At 55.8% G+C, this 396-nt stretch overlaps 1 protein-coding gene across 1 annotated transcript in view; it reads right to left on the reverse strand.

Annotated features, from left to right (window-relative positions):
- Positions 1-200: 200 nt before the first annotated feature.
- Positions 201-396, reverse strand: part of AURANDRAFT_68088 (hypothetical protein) — a gene marked incomplete at both ends in the record, with an annotated part of 3877 nt that continues 3681 nt past the window's right edge. The window contains one exon of the mRNA XM_009043715.1: positions 201-218. Coding sequence (XP_009041963.1) covers positions 201-218 — 18 coding nt within the window. The remainder of the gene's footprint in view (positions 219-396) is intronic.

Genomic DNA, 396 nt, shown 5'->3' on the forward strand with positions numbered 1-396 from the left:
GGCGCATACCACCGTGACCCGCATACCACCCGCATACCACCCGCATAAAACCCGCATACCACCCGCATACCACCCGCATAAAACCCGCATAGCAGGCGCATACTACCAGGCATACCGGCGGTCAGCCCCCTCGGGCTTAGGCCTCCCCCTCTAGAGAGAAATACCCCTGACTACGACTCGGAGGAATTCCCTTTTCAGGTTCAGCCCCGCAACTCTCCCTACGCATAAACCGTGGAGAATTAAAGTACAAGGGAGGAGAGGAGGTGCCTAACTAGGGATACTCTCAGGATCGTGATCCTCTAACTAGGGAAAACTCTCTACCCTCTCAACCTAAGGCCATAACGCTGAGGCTATGGTTCACCTGATCTGACGGGCCGTCTTGTCGTGCTTTGCCAC

This window comes from Aureococcus anophagefferens (assembly GCF_000186865.1).
Source record: "Aureococcus anophagefferens unplaced genomic scaffold AURANscaffold_63, whole genome shotgun sequence".
Classification (NCBI taxonomy): domain Eukaryota; class Pelagophyceae; order Pelagomonadales; family Pelagomonadaceae; genus Aureococcus; species Aureococcus anophagefferens.